Source organism: Salvelinus alpinus, chromosome 8 (genome assembly GCF_045679555.1).
Source record: "Salvelinus alpinus chromosome 8, SLU_Salpinus.1, whole genome shotgun sequence".
NCBI lineage: Eukaryota > Metazoa > Chordata > Actinopteri > Salmoniformes > Salmonidae > Salvelinus > Salvelinus alpinus.
The window spans coordinates 56292439-56312710 of NC_092093.1; the positions used below are offsets into that span (position 1 = coordinate 56292439).

Here is a 20272-nt window from a genome sequence, read left to right on the forward strand (position 1 = left end):
TACACGTGAATTACATTTTAGGGACTGAATCAAACATGGTCTAATAAAAATATGTTACATATTTATCCCTAGCTAATTCACTCTTGCGCAAATAGTATTGTTGAACTATGTCATCTCAAACATGAACTCATTGTTTTCTAAAGACCTTATTTGTGGTATAAGAGCCTATTAGCTGAATGTGTTTTTGATTGTTTCATCCTAAGAAAATCTAATTCACTGCTTTGTAATAATAATAATAATAATAATAATAAATAGTGGAAGGTATGAACACTTTAAAAATGCAGTTGGCTTGGACACGTTACAGTAAATCATTTACAATGGTTACAATAGTAATTGTACCTCGTGGGGGTGTTAGGCTCCTGCGTGTTATTAAAGAGGGTACTGGAGAAGACAAGCCTAAGACTCCAACACTCAGAGCTGCAATATGTAACCATTTGGGCAAGCCGGACAAAGTCACATCAAAATGTGAGCTACAGAGCTGTAATTCTCATTGAAAGCAAGTCTAAGAAGCGGCAGATCTGTTCTGTGCGCTATTTCTGATTCCCGTTTTGTTACATTTTACACCAGCTTCAAACCGCTGAAAATACAATAGAGTTATGGAAAATATATTTCACAACCGTTTAGACGGTACAATGATTTCTGCATTTTGCACCTTTAAAGAACTGAAAGACATTTGAAACTATACTGATATTAAAAATACTGCAGAATGTCAGTCATTAGGTTCAGAATTCTCCCAGCTTTACTTTCAAGAACCGATTTTAAAATGCTTTGTAACTAGGGACAAAATTCACAAACAAAATTATAATTTTTACACAACGTCTTTATTTAATTTTTATTTTTTTTCTAATTACAGACTAATGGGTTAAAAATAAAAAAAAGCAAAACATCTTAACCCACTCTCCCGTTTCAAAAATTCAAACCTCTCCACACAAACCCACCCCCCCTAAAATAAAAGCTCCGCCCCCCCCGGCTATTAAATTAAATCGATGCCTTTAGCCCCACTCCTAGTCCTCGACAAGCCGTGGCTGCACTACGCACTGTTAAAGACAGGCCCTGGAACCCCCCCCACCCCTCATCTGGTCCGGTCTTTCTCACTCCCAATTAAAACATCTTCTGCCATCTTGACTAGCTCTCGCTATATAAATATGTGTGGTTGTTTGGTTGTGTGGTGTCTGAAGTGTGTGGGTCTAGTATGTGTGAGTGCGTGCCGGGTGAGTAAGTCAACTCAACGCTTGTTGTAGTAAACGCCCCCTGCGGTGGCCCTGTGGTCGCCCTGACCCCCTCCCCCCCACACAGACAGGATGGGGTGAGTGTGCATAGCAGGAGCAGAGAGAGAAAGAGACCCTGCCGAGACATTGGGGGGCGCCGCGGCCGGAGGAGGGGTTGTCAGCCTCCACTGGTCCTGAAACCTGAAACGACAAGAAGTGGTCTAATATACACAGAGAGGAGAGAAGGAGAAAGAGATGAGCAGAAGAGGTGAAGGACAAAATGGTAGGAGCAGCAGCATAGAAAGGCAGAGGGGTGCAAGAAGAGGGGGGAAAAGTTTGAGGCCTACAAAAAAAAAACGAAACAGAAAAGTTGGCAGAGCTCTGGCCATGCCTTCTTGGGGTGAATGCTACAGACTTAAAAGGAAAGGTACAATAGACAAATAAACAAATAAACTAAAAAATATATATAAAAAAATAGCCCACTGAACAGAAGTCACAGCTGTTAAGATACTGAACACAAGAGAGCGTGAGATGGAACCAGAGGGAGAAGATGGTAGCAAAAGTAGTGAGAGTTAAGGAGTGGGGTGAGTTGTAACTGATCAGAGAACAGAGAGAAAATGACAACTCCCAACACCACAACTTAAAAAATAAACAATATTCTTGCTCTTGGAAGTTTAACATATACGGTACATAAAAAAACAAAAAAACCTCCTCGTTGACGTTTGCTTTTTCGAATGCAAGCATTTGGGGGCTGTGTTGGGTGTGAGGGTCACAGCCAGACAAAGGAGACAAATCTGCAGCCTGAGATAACATCTTCTCAAAAAAGAAATGCCACCAAATCGCCGACGGCCATCAGATACATTACCAGGGTGACCGCACCACCTCCGCACACGCACGCTCACACACAATCACACACTGTGGCCAGTCAGTCTGTCTGTCCAGGAGAATACTGTTATTTTTTTTTTTTCATCTTTTTTTTTTTTCTTCTCAGTGTTTTTTTCCTGGGACTTTTTTTTTTTTCATTCTTTTTTTTGTATGGGGACATGGGGTGATAGTAGGGGGTGGGGGTATTAGTAAGGGGAATACCACGATGTTGTTCGCCCTCGGCCCCTGGAAAAGAGAGAGAAAAAGAGGGTGAGTTTCTTGATTGGCTTAAAGACGGACACCAATTTTAGGGTGTGTAGTGTGCAGGTAGAAAAGGGCCTGATGAGTAGTCAATCCGAGGTAAACTGAGGGGTAAGATATATGTATGAATAATAGTTTTAAGTATACACAAATTGTTGGTAGGATGACATGTATACCATCTTAATGGTATTGTGCCTTTATTTGATAAGTGTTGAATTCCCACAATTTCGAATTATTACGATTACGAATTAACAGTACAGAAAGAAGCAGAGAACAGCTTCGCCAACAGTAAAATATCTGATTCTCAGATTATACAGGACTATAGAAATAATGGTGTGGGGTGTGTGGGACAGTGAGGCACTCTCTCCCTCTTTCTCTCTCTCTTTCTCTCTGCGAGAGCGGCCCCCCCGAGGTCGCTGTTGGGAGAGACCCTGAGGACAGAAGCCTCCATCTCACCCCACAGAAGAGTCAAAGTCATTCACATGGCACATGCTAGGAAGGGCAACACATATAGCTTCAGCACGCAGACTTGACTGACCCCTTCTCCTGACAACCTGGACTGCACCATCACTCAAACACAGCATCAAAGCTCAATCACCACACGTTGCTTTTCCACTCACACAAAAGGGTTTCCATTAGGAAAATGTGGAGCCGGACATTTGACCAGAAACATTTAAAACATTTTTACCGGATGTTTGAGAACTATACTGGACCCATATGCATTGGGTGAGTGACCTAATTAACACAGTGCTCAAAATGACCGAAAGCACATTTTGAACACGGTAATTCATATCAACAAGACAAATAACTAACAGCAAAATCCCCAGCCTGTGTCAATCTACTATGGTAGACAGGTTTAGGCAACCTACTCTATTGGTCAGCTTGTCAAGAAAGAAACAGCCTATTACAAACAGATCCTGGGACAGTTCTGGGACGATAGATCCCAAATTCATACAACCAGTAAGCCTAGGATACATAATACAAACATTCAAAGCAACGAGTCTGATGCAACAGATCAGAACATTTAGCTTAAAATGTTGATGAACTATTATATCCTCACATTATAAAACTCAGCAATGCGCACAAGGCAGTAAGCTATACATGAATGTTCATCCCATAATGCAACTGGCAGGAAAACGCTGTTGTAAAAATGGCAATGCACAAGCGAGCGGTTTGATGTGACAGATGAAAATCTGGTAGAGCTTTAGAGAGAGATCTAATAAGCTCATTTGAAGCAAGGTAAAACACCCCTCATAATACGTAGCAAAACATTCAGGTTTCAAACAATTGTGTGTTTTCAGAATGCATCCTGCCTCGAGGCCATCGCGAAGTGGAGCGACACACCGCTGAATCCTGCCTTTCGTTGCCGTTTGACGAAGCGTTTAAAAACTGGGGGAAATACGACCGCCGAAAAATCATTTTGAACGGTCATCCAACTCGGGAATTCCAACTCAGGAACTGAGGAGTCTTTCTATGACATCGTCTTGAAAGCACCACAAGATGCAGCATCTCGCTCGGTCCGACAGATTTTACACTCAAAGGCTCTGTATAGGCAGACGTGTGATAAATAAGATACATAAATATACTGTACACGTGCCAATTTAATTCCACTAAATTATACAAATTAACCTATAGACCAATAAGAATGACCAGTCAAATGCATTTACATCAATTAATAGGCAAAAAAAATAATGCATTATCCCACAATGTGATATTTTGTTCTCCCGGACAATTGGTCAACACCAATTTTATTTCTCACCTTTTTTCTAAAAAGAATAACAACCAGACAAAAGCTGCCTATTACCAGCTAACAGAAACCCCGCCTCACACACACACACCATGACCATCAAACCCAGGCATCCAGTACCCACAAACACACAGGTCATATGAGTAGAAACCAGTGGTTAGAATGCTGTGGTCAAAATCAGGCTGCAGGAATGAACCCTCCATTCTGGAAGTGAAGGCAGTGGGTGGGAACGTCTGACCAAGGGGACATCTAGCCTGTGTGTCTGATGCACCAATGTGTAGTTAACACCGTTGGTTTTAGGAGCAAGGCAAAGCATCCGGACTCATGCTTTTCATCTCCCTATAGTGGGCCACCTGTTCCCAGGCTAGTCTATGTCTGAGCTATGTATATGAGTGTGGTGGGCATACGATTGGGACTGGAACCAAATCATTTACACTCACCAGGATGTCATCCTTACAAAATGTGTTAAATAGGACTTCAAAAGTTGAGCCCCTCTAAAAGATCTTATCGTTCAGTGATTGACGATCATATCAACTCCCATAGAGTTGCCAATGAGGTACTACTACATAGGACTAAACTGACACCATTGGTCTAGTAGTGAGTGGAAAAGTTGGTCCATTGGTCAGAATCTGTCAGTTGGTGAGGATGCTCATTGCACTTGCTCTGCAGCCCCTCTTCTCAGCAATGCTTATAAAAAAAACAATTAAAAAAAACAGGACATGGGCCCAGAGACAGAGCTCCAGCGTGAGGCCCACTGTGAGCGCTCAATGAGTCATCACGGGAACCCCCCTCTCACCTCACACTGAGAGACACAGCAGGACACACACTCCAGGGAGACACACCAGACTCCCAGTGCACAGCGCTTTGATCCACTCCAGGTTTTACATACATAGGGGGCAAGCTTTTGTACAGATTGAAAACAAATCCAGATACCAGGGGTGTTGCTTTTGAAAAAGGTCACAGGCAAAACACGGCTCTGGAGCACCTGGCCCAGGACAGGTGAACACACGGCTGGCCCAGGACAGGTGAACACACGGCTGGCCCAGGACAGGTGAACACACGGCTGGCCCAGGACAGGTGAACACACGGCTGGCCCAGGACAGGTGAACACACAGCTGGCCCAGGACAGGTGAACACACAGCTGGCCCAGGACAGGTGAACACACAGCTGGCCCAGGACAGGTGAACACACAGCTGGCCCAGGACAGGTGAACACACAGCTGGCCCAGGACAGGTGAACACACAGCTGGCCCAGGACAGGTGAACACACAGCTGGCCCAGGACAGGTGAACACACAGCACTGCGTTGATGAGATGGAACACAGGATGGATAGAGGCTACTGCTCAACACTGGTACATCATTAGAACAACTGAACTATAGATACACATGCCAATTAATGTTTAAGCAACGCATCTACAAAGATGAATGTGTTTGCATTTAAATCTTCACGACATCTTAATGATCAAATTATAAAATAGAATCCGACCATTAGCACTGAACAAATGAGAACAAACTGACATTTAAGTGAAACTCTTTGCCTGTCACCTTTAGCATTAATGAGCAGCACTGTGGGAGAGATGCCCACTCACAGTCAGTGTGTATATGTAATGTAGCTCCAAGCCATACAAACAGCCTGCCTCCCATACATGTACAGCCTGGGAGGACCTCACTGCTGTGGGCTGAGAGTTTAGCTGCCTCCTCTGAAACAGTTATAGGTGGTGCATGCAACAAGACCACACACACACCCCAACTAACCTACCCGAATCCCTCCCACCGGTCTCTCTCTCTCCACAACCCCACTAAAGGAAACCACTCAACATAACCCCACTCTAAAGGAAACCTTTCCTCCACTCTGCTGTGGAAACACCTTCACTGATATGGCTGTAGTGATGTTCATCAATGTCAGCCACAGATTCAGTCTCCTCCCACTACAGACATGCCTTCTCAATGATTCTCTATATGGCCAGTTTCAGCCAATAGACACTTCTTGATGGACAGAGTCTAGGACAGGGGATGCTATGAGCATTCACCCCACGGGGCTAGCCACCCCCCCCTCCCCCCGCCCGGGGCTAACAACACTTCGGGGGGTCCTCTTCTCTCCCCCCCCCCGCTAACCATCTCCTGTTCTGATCATCCCCCACTACTTCTATAATCTCACTACTCAGTCTTCTGCCCCTTCACTTCTCCATATTCCTCCTCCCTCCGGTAATGGCCAGCTGTCTCCCAATCTCAGGGTGCTCACCTGAAGGCCCGTCCTCTGCCTCTGGGCGGTGCGTAGCCACTGTAGTAACGTGCACGTGACGAGTTAAAGTTGCCTCCTCGTGAGCGGAAGCGGGCCCGGGGGAACCCGCGGTCTGTGGTGCTGATGCCTGGCCTGTTGGTCCTCTTCACCCCCACCTGCCAGAACCAAGAGCGAGGGGAAACAGGACTCCACAGGTCAGACACTAGCACAGGGTCATATCAGTCTCAGTCAATGTAGGAAATCTAACGGAAATTCACTTCATAGACAGATACATGGGGCAAAATCCTGATATTATCCCAGTTCTTTAGTTGAATTGACACCGGCACTTGAATTTTTCCTACTAGTGCTGACATTGCTGATAACTACTGGAGGAAAATGTACTTACCATGACAGTTTGGTTACACAACCACATCTATCTCAAGATGAATACACTAACTGTAGGTCATTCTGGATAAGAGTGTCTGCCAAATGACTCAAATGGAAAATGCCATCACAGGAGGCTGGTGGCACCTTAATTGGGGAGGGGTTTGCGGTAATACCGGGAGCAGAATGATCTCAAATTCATGGTTTCTCTGTTTGATGCCATTAGGTTCCAGCTACTGTGAGCCGTCCTCCCCTCAGCAGCCTCCACCTAATGTGTAGACATTGTCGCGTCCTTACCTTAATCTGCCTTCCTCTGAACAGAGACTCGTCCAATGCCATGGCCGTCCTCACAGACTCCTTGTCTGAAAACTCGATATAGGCAAACCTAAAACAGCAGCAGAAATATAAAAATGTGTCACAAACGACAATCGCAGAGAACAGAAATATTGACGCTAAAAAAAAGTCTCAAAGCACAATCCACTAAACAAACGTAGATCTCCTTTTTCTCAATTCCCTTAACGAGAATAAACTGTGTGATTAACAACGCTTAAAAGTTGAAAAACCAGCTCACCAGTTTCTACGCACTTCAGAATAGACCCCTCCAGGCTATTAGAATAAGCTGTAACTCAACTAATGTAACATTACTGGGAATTGGGAGTCACACAGTGTGCAATTAACTTATTTATTTGCAGTACTTCAGCAGTGGTGGCAAAGGCCATCATTGTAAATAAGAATTTGTTCTTAACCGACTTTCCTAGTTAAGAGGTAAAAAAAATAAAAAATAAACAGTAAGGTCGAAGCGCCGACACAATGCGTAATTTCCATTGCTTGTTCTGATCCTCTGGGAATAATGAATGCTGAGGGTAGCAGTGCAAGACCTCTTTATTTTGATTATTAGCATATGAACGACTTGCTAGACGATCGAAGACATCAATCTAGTCTTTTTTTTCTTGTAATGTCAGCCTTTTACCAGATCAATCCCCCCCCCCGCATGAAATGTTTTATTTTCACAACTGATCAAAATTCAGTATGCTATAATCTACAGAGGCATACAAAAGTATGTGGACACCCCTTCAAATTAGTGGTTTCGGCCATTTCTGCCACACCCACAAAAATCGAGCACACAGCGATGCAATCTCCACAGACAAACATTGGCAGTAGAATGGCCCGTACTGAACAGCTGTGACTTTCAACATGGCACAGTCACAGGATACCACCTTTCCAACAAGGCAGTTTCTGCCCTGGTCAACTGTAAGACCGCACCTGCCCGCCCATCTAGCATCACTACTCTGGACGGTTCTGACCTAGAACATGTGGACAACTACAAATACCTAAGTGTCTGGTTAGACTGTAAACTCTCCTTCCATACTCAAATTAAGCATCTCCAATCCAAAAATAAATCTAGAATCGGCTTCCTATTTCACAACAAAGCAGCCTTCACTCATGCTGCCAAACATACCCTCGTAAAACTGACTATCCTACCGATCCTTGACTTTGGCGATGTCATTTACAAAATAGTCTCCAACACTCTTCTACTAGGCAAATTGGATGCAGTCTATCACAGTGCCATCTGTTTTGTCACCAAAGCCCCATATACTACCCACCACTGCGACCTGTATGCTCTCGTTGGCTGGCCCTCGCTTCATACTCGTCGCCAAACCCACTGGCTCCAGGTCACCTATAAGTCTTTGCTAGGTAACTCCCCACCTTATCTCAGCTCACTGGTCACCATAGCAACACCCACCCGTAGAACGCGCTCCCGCATGTATATCTCACTAGTCACCCCCAAAGCCAATTTTGTCTTGCTGCTTTTTGTTCTATGTTGCTCTGTCTGTATGCTACGTCTTGCTTGTCCTATGTTGCTATGTCTTGCTTGTTCTATGTTGCTATTGTCTATATTGTAATTGTTTTTAATAACCTGCCCAGGGACTGCGGTTGAAAATTAGCCGGCTGGCTAAAACCGGCACTTTTACTGAAACGTTGATTAATGTGCACTGTCCCTGTAAAAATAAAAATAAACTCAATTCCTCCTTTGGCCGCCTCTCCTTCCAGTTCTCTGCTGCCAATGACTGGAACAAATTGCGCAAAAAAATACTCACTGAATCTGGAGACTCGTATCTCCCTCACTAGCTTTAAGCATCAGATGTCAGAGCAGCTCACAGACCACTGCACACAGCCCATCTGTAAATAGCTCATCCAACTACCTCATGCCCATACCGTTAGTTATTTTTTGCACCCCAGTATCTCTACTTGCACATCTATTACTCCAGTGTTTAACCTTTTGTCAATAGGGGGAGCTGTTAGCATTTTTTTTTTTTTTACATTTCCAAATTAAACTGCCTCGTACTCAATTCTTGCTCGTACAATATGCATATTATTATTACTATTGGATAGAAAACAATCTCTAGTTTCTAAAACCGTTTGAATTATGTCTGTGGGTGAACCAGAACTCTTTCTACAGCGAAACTCATGACAGGACATGCGAAGCTCTGGAAAATAGTCTCTGATCTCGGATCAGTTAAAAACTCTGTGTGTGCCCTATGGCTTGACATGAACTGCACCCGCCTTCCCCTGGATGTCAGTAACCAATGAGAAGTGGAATGGTGTCTCTACGTGTTTCTCAGAGTTTATAAAACGGAATGGAGTGAGATGTCCCTTCTTTTCGACGCTCGCCAGGACGCAAGGGAGGACATCAGAATCGCATGCTCAAAAGCTCTCGTTATTGATCAAAGATATATCCGTCTGATTTAATTCGATATAGGTGTTAGAAACATCATAACGAAGTTATTTGAAACCGATTTATATCAGTTTATGCGAGTATATTGCTATTTTTCTGAATTTCCTTAGTATTGCGTTTGAGGATTTGGGCATGTGTGTGCCGTGTAGCTATCGTTAGCTGCTAGTTCCGAAGTTGAGGAGGTCGTTTTACAACAAAGAAAACGATTCTTTTGGACAAAGGACACATTGCCCAAGATACTGATGGAAGCTCGTCCAAAAGTAAGAGTTATTTATGATTTTATTCCGTATTTATGTGGAAAAATGTAAACGCAGTTGTCAGCCATTTTTTTGCGGCACTAGTCTGGCTGTAACTCACAATGTATGTCTAGTAACGTAAATTTTAAAAATCTAAATCAGCGGTTGCATTAATAACCAATGCATCTTTCATTAGCTGTCCAACCTGTATTTTTTTAGTCAATCTAATCAATAAATAATCGTAAACTTAGGTGCCTTTCCAAGATGGCGCCGGCCAGAATGCATGCCATGTTTTGACAGATTACATTACCACGATTTGTGATGCTAAATATGCACATTTTCGAACAAACTCTATATGCATTGTGTAATATGATGTTACAGGACTGTCATCTGAAGAATTCTGAGAAGGTTAGTGAAAAAATTAATATATTTTGGTGGCGATAACGTTATCGCCCCTTTTGCCTTGATTTAATGCTGGTGTGATGTTAGCTCATGTGGTATGCTAATATAACGATATATTGTGTTTTCACTGTAAAACACTTAGAAAATCTGAAATATTGTCTGGATTCACAAGATCTGTGTCTTTCGATTGCTGTAGGCTGTGTATTTTTCAGAAATGTTTTAGGATGAGTATTTTGGTAATTGACGTCGGTCTCTGTAATTATTCCGGCTGCTTCCAACGCTATTTCAGATTGCAGCTGCAATGTAGAACTGTGATTTATACCTGAAAAATGCACATTTTTCTAAAAAAAACATATCCTATACCATAAATATGTTATCAGACTGTCATCTTATGAAGTTGTTTCTTGGTTAGTGGCTATATATATCTTTATTTAGTCGAATTAGTGATAGCTACTGATGGAGTAAAAAACTGGTGGAGTAAAAGAAGTGGTGTCTTTTGCTAACGTGGTTAGCTAATAGATTTACATATTGTGTCTTCCCTGTAAAACATTTTAAAAATCAGAAATGATGGCTGGATTCACAAGATCTGTATCTTTCATCTGGTGTCTTGGACTTGTGATTTAATGATATTTAGATGCTTGTATTTACTTGTGACGCTATGCTAGGCTATGCTAGTCAGCTTTTTTACTGTGGGGGGTGCTCCCGGATCCGGGATGAGTACCAAGTAAAAGTTAATTACTAATTTGTAATTATTTCGCAACTATGGCCTATTCATTTCCTTACCTCCCTAATCTTACATTTGCACACACTGTATATAGACTTTTTCTATTGTTTATTCCACGTATAACTGTTGTTTGTCACACTGCTTTGCTTTATCTTGGCCAATCACAGTTGTAAATGAAAGTTACTCTCAACTGGCCTACCTGGTTAAATAATTTTTTGTAAAAAGTGCTGTTATTGTTAAGTGATAACTTCTAGAAGAAACAACGGCTCCGCCGCGAAGTGGTAGGCCACACAAGCTCACAGAACGGGACCACCGAGTTTTGAAGCGCATAAAAATTGTATGTCCTCAGTTGCAACACTCACTACCAAGTTGCAAACTGCCTCTGGAAGCAACGTCAGCACAAGAACTGTTCGTCGGGAGCTTCATGAAATGGGTTTCCATGGCCGAGCAGCCGCAGATAATGACCAACTGCCCAGGTGAATACAGGCCAAAGCTACGATCCCTTGTGGATTTAACAAGTTACATCAATTTCAAATCAGTGTAGATGGAGAAGAGAGAGTGAGAAAAAGAGCCTCACATCAATGATGTGTGCCATTCAGAGGGTGAAAGGGCAAGACAAAAGATTGAAATGCCTTTAAAACAGGGTATGGTAGCAGGTGCACCGGTTTGAGTGTGTCAAGAACTGCAACGCTGCTGGGTTTTTCATGCTCAAAGGTTTCCCATGTGTATCAAGAATGGTCCACCACCCAAAGGACATACAGCCAACTTGACAACTGTGGGAAACATTGGAGTCAACATGGACCAGGGATGCTGGACCAATACTTCCCACAGAACACCTTATAGAGTGCATGCCCCGACAAATTGAAGCTGTTCTGAAGGAAAGGGGTGCAACTCAATATTAGGAAGGTGTTCTTAATGTTTTGTTCATGTGGTAATATGTGTGTGTGTATATTTATTTATTTATTTGTACTTATTTTTGGCGGTGGTAAGAAATTTATATAGAGGAATTAAATTAATATAGGGAAAACACTGACACTAGTCATGAATTGTGCATGGCTTGTGTCAGAAAAGAAAACATTTGTGCTCCATTACAGCTGGGACAATAAACCGGAAATTATTGACACCGGCCACTTACCGCAGGCATTTTGCTGATATCGTTCATTGCGATAAGATGCCTAGACTAGATAAATGTGAAGTTCGAAACGATTACACATGGTCTGCAGTTGTGAGGCCAGTTGGACATACTGCCAAATTCTCTAAAACAAAGTTGGAGGTGGCTTATGGTAGAAAAATTAACAATCAATTTTCCCGGAAACAGCACTGGTGGACATTCCTGCAGTCAGCATGCCAATTGGGCACTCCCTCAACTTGAGACATGTGGCTTTGTGTTGTGTAACAAAACTGCACATTTTAGAGTGGCCTTATTGTCCCCCAGCACAAGGTGAACCTGAGTAAGGATCATGCTGTTTAATCAGCTTCTTGACATGCCACATCTGTCAGGTGGATGGCTTATCTTGTCAAAGGAGAAATGCGTACCATTGAGATGTAAACTAAATTGTGCACAAAGTGAGAGAAATAAGCTTTTTGTGCATATGGATCATTTCTGGGATCTTTTATTTCAGCTCATGAAACAAACACTTCACATGTTGCGTTTATATTTTTTCTGTTTAAAGGATCATTAAAAAAAATTACAAAAAGCTGGTGCGGTTTAGTGTTAGAAACTGGTTCTATTTATCGTTATTGCATAAATTCAGGGAATTTGTGAGAATTAGTGATTTACATAAACAAATATTCGCAACAGGAGTTTGATTTTGGTCACTGTGTCAATTCATCCATGTCTCAAGATTGCACCTTTGTGTTGGAGAATGAACTAGCTTGCTGCTGGTTTTCCCAGTTAGACATTCCTCAGCATTGTGCAGTGCGCATGGCTCAGGCGGTGAGTGACGGCTGGCATAGCAGCAGTTTTGCTATGTAGAGAGACTATCAACAAAGCAGATATTCTAGAAAAAGCCAATATTGGCCCGGCCGATTAACAATCGTTCTCTAGCTGTAGTCGCTGCCAAAAGGTGATTCTAACATGTATTGACTCAGGAGCTTGAATACTTGCCGTTTTATTTTCCATAAAAAATAAAAATCCACCACTATTGCTGACAAAAATAAATAAATAATTCAATTTTATTAGTATTTTGTAACAATCAAAGTCAACGGGTGTGAATACTTTCTGAAGGCACTGTACATCCATGTGAATTAAAGTGGGCTACTTTGCTAACCTGCACATCGAGTGTAGACAATTACAATCTAGTAAAGTAGGTTGTGTATACTCATTCCTCTAGACTAGGTATGTCCAAATTGGGGTACGCAATGCCGTCGGGGGTACGCCAAATAAAAATGTGATTCACATTCATTTGTTGAAAAAAAGTTTCACATTATCTAACAGCTCATTTATATTTTCCAACGGGGCTATACATTTGGGTGAGGTTTTTCGCTCGCCTGAGTATCCTCGTTTCACTGCCAAAAATAAAATAATATCCATCTAGTGTTCAGCAAAACACCACCACAATGTCAAAAACAAGTAGCCTAGTCAAACAATTAACATCCAATCACATTAACCGTTACTCTCTTGCGGGAATTCCACTCACTAATGTAGCCAAACGTAGCTGCTGCTCATTTAGTTTGCTCAAATTGATAAATAAAAAAATTGTAAGGGCCGCGTCTACAGACATATACCAGCTCTACTGGTAGTACTGCTACTACCAGCAGTACTACACCTGCACCTGTCAACGACACAAGTTGTCTTGCTTCCACGAGCACATTCAATGCTAGCATCAGTAATTCTACATTTGTTGTTAGCCCAGCTAGCATCGACACTGACAGGGGTGAATCTGATGCAGCAGAAGAGCTAGTAACCCCTCACCCGGAAAAACACCGAACAGATACGGACGTTGGACCATCGAAGAGACGCAAATATGATGAGAACTACATTGATTTGGGTTCACTTATATAGGGAGTAGTGCCTTTCCTCAGCCACAGTGTGATATATGTGCCAAAGTACAATCTCACAACTCAATGAAGCCTTCACTGTTGTGCAGATATTTAGAAACAAAACATGCCAATTTGAAAAATAAGCCACGGGAGTGAGCGAGAATTAAGATAACTTTCGAGTAGTAAGACATGCATAAAAGCAACAGATACCACTAATAAGAAGGGGCTAGAAGAGTATTATATGGTGAGCTACCGAGTGGCTAGGACAGGCAAGCCCCATACTATTGTGGAGGACTTAATTGTTCCTGCTGACGTGGATATGGCTGGGGGAAAAGGCCAATAAAACTATACAGACAATGCCTTCATCAAACACTGTTTCACGACGCATCAGTGACATGGCAGGAGATGTTTTGAAGCAATTACGGCTCTTCTGTAAAGCACTGGAAACCAGGAGAGGATATTTTTTAAAGTACTGAACAGCTTTGTGACATTAAAAGGACTTGTGGTCAAGATGTGTTGGTACCTGTACTGATGGAGCAAAAGCCATGACAGGGAAACATAGTGGAGTGGTAACACGCATGCAAACAGTTGCTCCCGACACCACTTGGGTACACTGCAGCATCCACCGAGAGGCTCTGCTGCCAAGGAAAAGCCTGACAGCTTGAAAGACGTTTTGGACACAACAGTGAAAATAGTTAACTTTGTTAATGCAAGACCCCTGAACTCTCATGTATTTTCTGCACTATGCAATGATATGGGCAGCGACCATGTAACACATTTACAACACAGAAGTGCTCTGGTTATCAAAGTATTGAAATACAATTTATAAAAACGAGCTTAATGTTACATTTACATTACATTTAAGTCATTTAGCAGACGCTCTTATCCAGAGCGACTTCTTTAATGACCATAATTTTCACTTGTCTGACCGCTTGCATGATGACGAGTTTCTCACACAACTGGCCTATATGGGTGATGTTTTTCCAAGCCTGAATGATCTGACTTGAGGATTACAGGGATTCTCCGCAACTATATTCAATGTGCGGGACAAACTTGAGGCTATGATTAAGAAGTTGGAGCTCTTCTTTATCGGCATTAACAAGGATAACACACAGGCTTACAGACAATGTCAAATGTGATATAGCGAAGCACCTGAGTGAGTTGGGTACGCAAATAAGCAGGTTCTTTCCCAAAACGGATGACAAACAACTGGATTCGTTATCCCTTTCATGCCCTGCCTCCAGTCTACTTACCGATATCTGAACAAGAGAGCCTCGTTGAAATTGCAACAAGCGGTTCTGTGAAAATTGAATTTAAAAGCAGAAGCCACTGCCAGATTTCTGGATTGGGCAGAGAATCCTGCCTTGGCAAATCGCGCTGTTAAGACACCGATACCTTTGGCAACCATTTACCTGTGTGAGAGTGGTTTCTCGGCACTCACTAGCATGAAAACTAAATACAGGCACAGACTGTGGAAAATTATGACAGACGCTCTCCAATATAACATTGCAGAGTTATGTGCACCTGTGGTGAGTTATTCACAATTTGATGAACAAATAAGGTTTTTTAATGTAAGATGATTAAATAAAGAACATAATTATTGATTGTTATTATAATAATATTTGTGCCCTGGTTCTATAAAAGCTCTTTGTCACGTCACACGAGCCGGGTTGTGACACAAACTCACACTTATTCTTATGTTTTATAAATGTATAATGTAGTGTTTGTGTGGCAGGCTTACAATGATGGCAAAAAAAACAAAAAACATTTGAGAGTGCACTGACCCTGGAGGTTGAATGTTTGAAGGGGTAAGGGACTATAAAAAGTTTGGGAATCACTGCTCTAGGTGACTGATAGAAGACGCAGGTCTGTAGTGAAAGAGCACATGGAGGAACGTGGTGTAGATACGTACCCTTTGGGATGCCCTGTGAACTTGTCGCACAGGATGGTGACTCTGTTGACGGAGCCGCACCCGTGGAAGTGGGCTTCTAGCTCCTCCGCAGTGGCGCCGTAATCCACCTGTCCACAGAGAGGGAGAACAAGTGAGATACCTCTGACAAACACAGAGTGGCTAGTCGATTCCATATAGAGCCAAACCCCAAATTAAAAGTTTCTGCACAAATGCATGTGAAAATCATGCACTACGGGACATCATGGTTGCACTAATGTCAACGAGACATTTGTGGAAATTTGAGTCTGCCCTTTGAAACTGATAGTAAATGCAAACTGATAGGCCTGACAAGGAGAATCACCACATACACATCCTTGGTTGCTCTGTTTGCATGCATCTCCTTTCATGAACTATTCGATAAATATCTAGATACATGGCCTTAAGTTTGAAATGAACGTGTGATTCGGTTTGATTAGGGGAACGAATTGATGCGATTTAGTTCAATAGGAGTCTATGCACTTTTGTGTGGAATGAAGACATTTATTTTCCATTTTTAATTAAAAACTGCTGCAGATGGGAGCTCAGGAGCTGGGCCTCTGAGCTGGATCTGTCAGCTTACTTCTCTAAACTAAATGGCTGTGTGTGTCTCAATATCAATGGTGTATGTAGGTACCTGAGCTGACCCATACAGCAGACTGAGCATCTACCACCCAACTATCAGATTAGGGGTGGGGAATGTATGCTTTTTGTCCCCCCAGCTTATCTGAAATCACCATCACCGACTGATTAAAATTGTGAGCTGGTACTACGGCAATATTTATTAGCAAAAAAAAAGAAAATTACCCTGCTCATGAAAAAATGACCAAACACACTGACTGTTTAAAGCAAAACTACCAAAACGATGTATTGTGTGAACCTGGACAATCTGAATGATTGAAAACCCCAATCAGCAGCTGCGTCCACTCGGTTAGACTACACAACTCGGGTAAAACTATTTTCTACAGGCTACTTGCTAACTATTAGTTGAGTGACAAGCAAATGACATTGCGAAAGCCAATCGAGAAGCATCTGAATGCTTTAGGTGCCGCACAGATGTTCGAACAGCCTATCAGAAGAGAGAAAGGCCTACCTCTTGTTGGCGCGAGCAGCTGTGTCTCCCGCACAGTTGTTATGTGACAGTCATACACAGTGACATGCATAAGAGCTTGATAGGTTACTGAACTGAAGGAGAGGACGCATCAATTCCGTCACAACAGATAAAACAATGAGTAAAAACATTAGTGAATTGGGCGATTTGTAAAAGTGAGAATAGGTTTTCTGATCGATGCATGCTTGTATTTGGATTGGTTTGGGGATCCCCCTGACCAAATGCATTGGTATGTTAAACATTTTTACCTGGGACCGATGCATATTGGTGAATCGTTACATCCCTAAGAGCAACCCAAACAACATGCAGGGAGGTTAAGGGGCGGCGAAGCCTTACGTTTCCAACGTAGATTGATCTTGCGTCGGCTTCCATTTTCTCCTCGATGGACATGATGACGGGACCGGCTATTGAGAGCAAAATTGAGCAATGAGTGAAATTTAAAATGGTGAACTAAAGAACAAACAGATATACATTTGGATGAGTCTGATAATAATCTCTGTCTTGCATCTGCTCTCTGGAAACCTCAGTGAAATACAACATTCAGTCGGTGTTCTCAAACGTATTTTTGGAAGACATTCTCCGAGGCACTTCATTACTATTTCCTCCCACAAACTCACCTGGTGGAGGGCTAAGGTTCATCTGTTTCTCCACCTCGTTCTGTAACTCCTTCAGCTTTTCTGCTTCCTCCTCCATCTCTCGCACCCGGGCTTTGATTGCCTCCAGCTCCTGAAAAAATAAAAACACATATATATATATATATATATATATATATATATATTAATAAAACAAAGAGACACCCATCAATTACAAAGAACATCACATCAGTCAGGACAGAAATCAGCTGAAAAAAAGAAACCAAAGGAATATATTCATCATATCCATCCGTGACTTGCATGCACATAACACAATTTATATTTCAGTAGCCTGAGCTGACCCCGTTTCTACACTGGCTTCTGAGTGGAACAGCCTGGCACATGACCACTGGCTGGGTCTTTGTAACAGGCAGGATTTATTCACCATTCATTTCAGACACAGCTGCATTCTCGTTCCACATCCTCAACTAGATAACGATAGACATGCACTCACTGAATGACAACATTTGCATTGCAGTGAAATCCATTCCAGGTCTTGGGGGTGTCATACATGACACCCACAACCAATAGACGAATTCAACAGCTCTGACAGGCTTCAAAATGACACTGAAATTCATGGAAACATGGCTTATTTGACTCGGTCATCACTGATACCCGTCTGTATTTTGTTGCATATTTAGTGTCTCTTACCTCCCTCCCCCTTCTGAAAATATTTTAGGACGCAAGCCCAGCCCTAAAAAAAAATACCCGAAGGATGCGGGCCCAGCCCTAAAAAAAATTAATAAAAAATAAACACTTCACCCCACAACTGCTTTCGAACAAATTCTATGTCAACGAACACAATCACGTGCGTATAAAATCTTAAATATTGTAGCTATAAAAACATTCAAACGCAAACCAAAAGCTTTAATTTCAAAGTATTGGCAATCCGTATCTTTGCACACAACTACAGTAATATCCATGACCCACAAATGTATTAACAGAATACTTGTACTCAAAGAGTACATCAAAGACTAACCGTTCGCACAAAAGTGCTTGTGTTGTGCATATCCCTCTAACGTTAAATTCCTTAAGTGGGAAGATGAACGTGTGTCAAGGGGCATGTCATGATCGTCCCAATTAGCGATGTTAGCGAATCGGATACCTCCACTATATCAAGCCTAAATGTCCATATCAAATCGTCCTACAATAGCGCAAGTGCCACATACCCTTTGCTAGCATTTTAGCTATATGCGGTTAGAAGGATGGCTAACAGCACATTACAACGCTTGCTTGTAGCTAGCAATGACTGTTAATTGACTATCATATTATGTATACGCTTCTATTTCAGCAGCTGTCAGCGTATGAGAAAATAAAAGAGGCGTGTTTACCGTGAGCTCTCTCCGTGTCTGCAGATAGACTCGCAATGCCGCGGCTAATGGCGCCTGTCCTACCCTCGCCCCTGTCCACATCTCGGTCTCGCATTTTAGCGACGAATATTTTTTCCCCCCCACTAGGTTGACAACTCTGCTGCAGAGAAACTACCACCGCTGCTGCGCCAACATGGCCGCCAAAACCACGCATGTCACCACCCATTTATACTGCACTGCGTGAGCCACAATGGCGGTTATATCGACCAAGAGATAAGTCACAGTCGCATACCACCACGGGGTAAATAAATATAGCTAAATCCATCTTAAAATAACGTGTTTACATCCGCAATACATACCGTACAATACACACATCTCAACTTTAGAGAGGCTTTGGGCATAAACTATGCCCTTCACTTACCGGGTCCTCAATTGCAGCTTCTCCTTCCTCTAATCCCGGCTCCTCATCGCCAACACCCGGGTCTTCTAGTTCTGGGTGCCCTGGGTCTGAGTCCAGTAGGGATTCCTCCGTCATTCCTGAGTCCAGTCCGTTACCGAACTCCGCCATCGCCCAATTCCGGTTGATCCGACCCGCCTCGTGGCTAAATCAACGTTACAGGCCACTACTCACACAGGGGGGAGAGTGAGCCGGGCAAAGGAAGAAAAAAAAAACGGCTGAGCACGCCGCTTAGGAAAGTTAAACGTGAAATAAAAGGCGAGCTTCAACTTTTGCCTCTGTCCGAACGGGTTCAACGGATAATATATGCTACTATTTCACAGACTAGTGGCTACTTTAGTTTTATGTCGCGAATTTTCTGAAGATAATCTACAGTGATATACATGAAGAAATATACATAAAATCGAGGATTCTCTTCGCTAGCGCCGTGTCCCTCAGTTCAGAAATGGATGCCGGGGGGTGGAGTTACGTTTCACTGCGGGCGTAAACTCGCAATTTTATTAGTCAGTTGATGATTGTAGACACACATCCCTGCGTCTATTGGATATCTGGCAGCACATTATCTCTTTTTAACAATTTTGTCTTACACTTCAAAATCTGATTCGATTAGAAATCTGTCAATCACAAAGCCCACTCCCCCATTTGTTTTGCGACCTATGATTGCATTATCATCAATGGCGTCTTTTTGTAGGCACTAACTCCGCAATGGATCGTTGGACAAAGGCTATGAATGAGGAAAATTGTGTTTTTGGAGGGTTTTTGGCTAAATAACGAAAATGAAGGTGATAAGCACAGGCTTTGGAGATCATATTCGTTTTGTTGAGAATCTTCATCAGCTAAAGTCACTTTTTGTGAATTTTGAAAAATTTATGTAATAAAAAAAATCTTAGGCTTTGTTAACTGACTGCTATTATTCCTACATCTGTGTTAACCTCAGACCTTACTTTCATTTATTCCCAAATCCTATTCTTTCCCCATTAATTTTTCCCATGGGGATGGCTGAACAAATATGGTGGTGGTTGATGTTATTGCAAGAAAAATGTAGTGAGATAAGGTGTTCCATTTACAGA

General features: G+C 42.4%; 1 protein-coding gene across 4 annotated transcripts; it reads right to left on the bottom strand.

Annotated features, from left to right (window-relative positions):
* Window positions 1-802: 802 nt before the first annotated feature.
* LOC139583311 (polyadenylate-binding protein 2-like) lies at window positions 803-19681 on the bottom strand. Of its 4 annotated transcripts, none has more exons than XM_071414242.1 (7): window positions 19167-19681; window positions 17421-17529; window positions 17140-17207; window positions 15678-15784; window positions 6982-7069; window positions 6322-6476; window positions 803-2318 (listed from the first exon to the last, which is right to left on the bottom strand). In XM_071414242.1, the coding sequence occupies exons 1-7, from the start codon at window positions 19311-19313 to the stop codon at window positions 2279-2281; spliced, it is 714 nt and encodes a 237-aa protein (XP_071270343.1). In that variant the 5' UTR covers window positions 19314-19681; the 3' UTR covers window positions 803-2278. The 4 variants fall into 4 exon arrangements, with proteins under 4 accessions (XP_071270343.1, XP_071270341.1, XP_071270342.1 ...); XM_071414240.1 differs by having other exon boundaries at window positions 803-1409; window positions 19167-19671; XM_071414241.1 differs by lacking the exon at window positions 19167-19681 and adding an exon at window positions 18767-18904 and having other exon boundaries at window positions 803-1409.
* Between the last annotated feature and the right edge of the window lie 591 nt (window positions 19682-20272).